At 46.2% G+C, this 6008-nt stretch overlaps 1 protein-coding gene across 1 annotated transcript in view; it reads left to right on the top strand.

The window, feature by feature from the left end:
* The window catches only part of COL15A1 (collagen, type XV, alpha 1), a 120057-nt gene extending 115333 nt beyond the window's left edge, over positions 1-4724 (top strand). Inside the window, exons 40-42 of the mRNA XM_008568787.1 lie at positions 1026-1211; positions 2516-2631; positions 3624-4724. Of these exons, the coding sequence (XP_008567009.1) occupies positions 1026-1211; positions 2516-2631; positions 3624-3837 (516 nt within the window). The 3' untranslated portion in view covers positions 3838-4724. The remainder of the gene's footprint in view (positions 1-1025; positions 1212-2515; positions 2632-3623) is intronic.
* Positions 4725-6008: the final 1284 nt, after the last annotated feature.

Raw genomic sequence — 6008 nt, 5'->3', positions numbered from 1 at the left:
ACTGCGTGGGGTGTTCTGGAAATTGCAGCACAAGGCCAGTGGTGGCCGACTGGCTATTCAACTAGCAGAACGCCAGCATGGTGACACTGCAAGTGGGGACAGATCTGAGAGGCAGCGTGGAAATGGGGAGAGAAACACTGACCTTTCCTGCCGCAGTGTGGGGCTCATGAAATGTCTTGTGGCTTAAGATGTTTAACACTATTCTCCTTTTTTGGCAACTTGGGCCCAGGCCCTGTACCAGCCCTCCCTAGCTCTATGCGGATGAGATAAAAGTTAATCCTGAGATGAGATTGAAGGGCGGGGAGCAGGGAATGAGTGTTCCTTGATTATGGAATGCATCCCAGAGGGATGGTAAAAAGGCTGGGAGAGAGGGCAGTAGAGGGAGGCTGGGTTGGGAGAGGGAAAGTGTGAGAAAACAGACAATGGGGTGGCTTTTATTTTGGCTGCTGACCAAGGTGGCAGGGATGTGAGGCTAGAATTACTTTATGACTCCTAGTTTCCAGAAGGGTCTATCCTAGTAGTCTTAGTAATAAGTGTCATGTCCTTCTCCATCAATGCCTTTCCCCTGGGTCCCTCATGTGATCAGACCAGGCCTACTCAAGAGAGGGAAGAAAGGGCAGCAGGCAGACATCCTGGTGAAGCTCTGGTATCCAGAACCAAAGCCAGCTGAGACCTCTGCCGGAAACTGAGCTGGAGGTGGACCCAGAGGTCTCACATATATTGCCTACAGGCTGGATTCAGACCTCTGAAGTGCTTTATTTGGTCGCAGCAGTGTTTTGTTTTGTTTTTCACATCTGTGGAAGAAATTTCCACCATTTAGAGCTGTTCAGAAAGCAGAAAAAGGCTGCTTTGGGAGATCATAGCTCTCTTTACTGGACATGGTCAAGCAGAAACTGCAACTCCAATGTCAGCTAGAGGTCGAATAAAATGAACTCTGGGATCTTCTTAGGAACATGAGATGGTTTATGAGGGTTGGCGTTTGTCTTTTATTCTAACTGCACTGTCCTTTCTTTCACTTATTTCAGCTTCACTTGGTTGCTCTGAACATGCCATTTTCTGGGGACATCCGAGCTGATTTTCAGTGCTTCCAGCAGGCCAGGGCCGCAGGGCTGTTGTCCACCTACCGAGCATTCTTATCCTCCCATTTGCAAGATCTCTCCACAGTTGTGAGGAAGGCAGAGAGATACAGCCTTCCAATAGTGAACCTCAAGGTAAAAATAGATGCTGTTCCCGCTGCGTTCCAGATGCACCGGTCTCCACAGGGACTGGAGGCAGTTGCCATTCCATGACATCAACAAAAGAGTGTGGGTTCAAGGCCCAGCTCTTTCCCTGATTGTGACTTTGGACAGGTTACTTACCCTCTCTGGATCTCAGTTTTCTTATATTTACAATGGCCCTTCTGTGTGGATGGTCTACGACTCTTGGAGCATAGAGGAAGAATAATAATAACATCTTTCATTTATATAGCTTTGTGTTTGTTTACAAAGCACCTTCTAATATCTTTATAGATACTTCCAATAAAAATGGTAGTTATTCTTTTCCCAGTTTCTCAGGTGAGAAAACTGAGGCTCAGAGGAAGAAAGCAGTTTGCTTGAAGTCATTGCAAACTAGAATTAATCCCCTTGACTCCTGTGTCTGGGGCTCCTGGTTCCACGCAATGATGCCTTCCAGAGGGCATCAGTTGAGTGGCACCAGCGAACAGCTGGTGGACACTGGTCCCAGGGCAGAGGTGCTTTGTCCTGAGCCCTGATTTAGTGCCCTCTGAGCATCTCAGCTGCCAAAGCCTGGTAGATTTCTTTGTCCCATTTGCTGGTAAGGCAGGACTTCAAGGATTCCCTCGATTCTCCATGGACACAGTCGACTCCTTTAAGGCTACAGAGGGACAGCTCTGTTGATACTCAGACACCTGGGTCCCGACAACTAACTAGATCTCAAAGGTATTTCAAGACCTTTTGGTCCCTGTAACCCCAGTACTCCAGTTTGGAACCTAGAGGCTGGCAGGTTCCATCCTGACTTCAAACCCAGCACTTTCCATCTCCTCTCCCAGGGTCTGTTCCCCCACCTTCATCCACTGGAATTATTTGTATTCTTGGATCACTCCACGAGAGATCAGGCTCTTTCAGGAAAAGGACTGAGAGATTCATCTTCATATCACCGACAGTATAGACTGGCACTAGACCTGGCACAAATTTGAAGCTCAATACATATGCATAAAATTTTTCAAATGACAATAATAAAGACCTAAAACACACTTTTGATGGGGAGGAGCCTTGAATGTGCATATAGTAAGGGAAATAACCTGAAGAAATAAGACAGTAAAACCAAAAGGGTTCAAGGATGGATTATAAAATCACACCACAAACATTCCTTGAGTTTCTACTCTGTCTAGGCACTGGGGTTGGGGTTGGGGACTTCAGTTTGAGGTGGCATCTGGGCCTTGAAGAATGAGTAAAAATCTAGTACATTTGTAGGCTGATGATATAATGATTCTAAAGTGCTATTTTTGTTTCCATAGGGCCAAGAACTTTTTAGTAATTGGGACTCCATCTTTTCTGGCAATGGAGGAGAGTTCAATACGCAGGTTCCAATTTACTCCTTTGATGGCCGAGACGTAATGACAGATCCTTCTTGGTAAGTAGGGGTGGAGGCCCTCAGGTGACAGACAGTTGTAGGAGACATCCTAACAACAAGACAACTTTATCAGCTGCCCCTCTGGGATGTTGCCAACACAAAGCCACAGTGAGGACATGGAGAAAGCCCGGGCCTTGGAGCCAGAACACCCAGGTCCAGAAGCTCAGTATGAGAACTTGGGGCAAGGCGCCTCTACTCTCTGAGCCTCAGCTGACTTACCTCTCAAATAGGCAAGATAATCATATCTATACCATAGGATTGTTGTGCAAATAAAAAGAATACTTGTAAAAACTTATAGCAAGCAGTGGGCACTCAATAAGTCATAAATAATGCAACTCCTGCTGACCCTGTAGCTCTACGCTGTAGTTGTACTCTAAATCTTTGAAAACTCTGTGTGCTGTTGAGAATAGAACACTCAACAAGCCTTCCCTTAGTGTCTATCGTATACCAGGCCTGATGCCAGGCCTGGAAGGCACAGTAATAAACCTATGCAGCAGCCCCTACCCTTATAGGGCTCACAGGGGAAGACAAACACAAACTAACTATGTTTCTAGAAGAATATTGTGATTGTAAAATGGAGAAATAGATCAGATGATAGGAGCATAGAAGAAATATTCATCTTTACTTAGGGGCAAGAATCGGAGAAGGCTTCCTGCAAGAGGAGGCATTTATTGGCCTTTAAAAGATGAGAAGGAGTCACTGATCTGAAAGTGAAACAGAGGCCACTCCTGACAATGGGACCTCATGAGCAAAGGTTCAGATTCATGAAAGCAGAGGGTATAATTTGAAAACGACTGCAAGCAGATTATGAGTGGAATATAATGTGTTCAGAACATTTGAAAAAGCGGTGAGGATAGTGAGGTGATTTGGCATCTGACCATGGAGGGTTAAGGAGCTTGACTTGATTCACTAGACTTATGCCAATTTGCTTACCAAGATATACCATAAAGAAGCATCACTTCAAATATTAACATGACAAAATTACTTTTTAGGCCCCAGAAGGTTGTTTGGCATGGCTCCAGCACCCATGGCGTTCGTCTTGTGGATAAGTACTGTGAAGCGTGGCGAACCGCAGACATGCAGGCCACGGGATTCGCCTCCCCGCTGAGCACAGGGAAGATGCTGGACCAGAAAGCATACAGCTGTGCTAATAGGCTAATTGTTCTGTGTATCGAAAACAGTTTCATGACAGACGCTAGGAAGTAATGATCTTCTGATGATTCTTAAAGAGTTTTCCAGTTTTTCTTATGTGAAGAGTTGACACTGAAATCTAAAATGTTTAAATGTTGTAAATATTACAGTTTTTTATTACACATTTGTTATGACAGCAACCAAAGAAAACATACCTCAATACACTCAAAACTGAAAACATAAAGGACTCAGATCAAAGACAAAATCTGATCCATATATTGGTGCTAGACTCTGCGGGAAACCCCATGCAGTGTGAACACATCCCAACACAGGTTAAGGGCAAGTTGAAAACAAAGGCCGTGGCATTCCACTCACTGCATCCTTCAGAAAGTAATTTCCTCCTTTTAAGCATTGTTTTTGAGTGTAAGACGTCCTTGATGTTTTCTTATAAAGTCAGTGTTTAGAAACGTTACCCCTTTCTAAGTTATGTGCAGACCGAATGCTTTATTCTATCACATACACCCATCATTTGCAACTGCTGTTCATACAAGGAAACAGAACTGCTCAAATGATCCTATTTGTATTTTCTGATATTGCCAGGCTTTAATGTTTTTTTTCCCCTAAAATATTATTGTCATCATGCTTTAGGATTTTTATATTTTTACACAATCATATTTTAGTATGGCATCTGTTTATATAACTCTGACCTGCTGGAAAAGTTGAAACTCCAAATTATCTGAAACTAGAAAAAAAATAGCACGTAATTGCTACCTTTCCCTTGGCAGCCCTCCTCCCCACCCCCAACCCCCATAGTATGACTTCCGTTTGGCGGTTCTTGAATTATAACTGCAGCTGAAACAAACAGGTCCATAGGGATGAATTTTCTGAGAACCATATATCTTCATGCTGTATACTTTGATTTTTTTTTTCATAAGTGAACATAAAAACATCTTTTCCAGGCACTTTCTTCTGTTTGACTTTTTCCCTCGTTCCTTTATTCTCCGATGCCAGTGCGGAAGCCCATCTGGGGCGAGTTTTGTCATTCCTTGTGCCACGTGGGCTCCCTCAGGCAATGATCAGAGAACTGAAAGATCTTCCCATCATGCTCACCTGCTGCTGCCTGGTGTCTCTCTCATGGGGGTGGGGCAGTGTCGGACCTGCAGAAGAGCCTCAGGGTGGGAAGCAGGATGGCCTGTGACTCTGCCACTGCCTCAAGGCATGACTTCGGACATGTTTGCCTCTGTCCGTCAAGGAGGTTGGGATAAGACAAGCATAATATCAGCCCCCAGTTATTAAACATCAGACGTAAATGACCCAGATTTACTTTTCATAATAACTCTGCATGGTTAGTATTTTCATCTCCACTTTACAAATAAAAAAGTTGAGGCTCAGGAAGTTACTTGTTCCAGGTGGCACAGCTGGTGAATGGTGGGGCTGGTTTCAGACTCAGGGTCTGTCTCATTCCAGTGCCCAGGATCTGTCTGGGGACCACTGTGCAAGGCTGCCTCTTCACTCCCCCCAGCTCCGGGGTGTGTGGCTGTGTGGCTCTCGGCTTGACCCTGGAGGAGAAACATAATCACCAGGCAAGAGGCATGCTGGGCTATTTCCTCCCATTCAGCAGGGCCGGCCCTGAAACTCAACAAAGTGAATTCACCCTCATAGACCTTCAAGGAGAAAGGAAATTGAGGAGAAAAAATCAGCTCAGAACCTCCACTTAGGGGCTTCATAAAGGGAGAGCGGTGAGAATCTTCTAGTGAGTCACGAAATCTTCTAGTGAGTCAGCTATAGGTTGGAATGCACCCTGGAGGTGCATTGTTGAGCACAGCCCACCTGCTGAGTGATGGGGGTGGGGGTGCTGACATGGCCTTGAACTGCAGGGGGGTTCGGCAGGGGTTCCTGAGGTCATGAAGTGCAGACAGTGTCCACTGCAATCAGACATGCCATGGCCACAGAAGGCTGGGGATTCAGGGAAGAGCCACGAGGAGGGGAGACCCCTTTTGCCAACCCCAGGAGACAGTACTGAGGTTTGTGTGCCCACCTCTCAGTCTTTAGGCACTGGAGGAGGTATGACTGGTCCTCCCAGGAGGTCCTGAATCCACCCAGCCCCATTCAGACACTGAGAATGACCGTCAAGGGGCCGGCCCGGTGGCGCACTGCTACAGTGCGCCGCTTGGGAGCGTGGCGGGGCTCCCACCGAGGGTTCGGATCCCACATACAGACCGGCCGCTCACTGGCTGAGCGAGGTG

This window comes from Galeopterus variegatus, unplaced genomic scaffold, assembly GCF_000696425.1.
Source record: "Galeopterus variegatus unplaced genomic scaffold, G_variegatus-3.0.2 Scaffold442, whole genome shotgun sequence".
NCBI lineage: Eukaryota > Metazoa > Chordata > Mammalia > Dermoptera > Cynocephalidae > Galeopterus > Galeopterus variegatus.
Note: the sequence above shows the minus strand (reverse complement) of the source record. Positions and strands in the feature narration are given on the sequence as shown.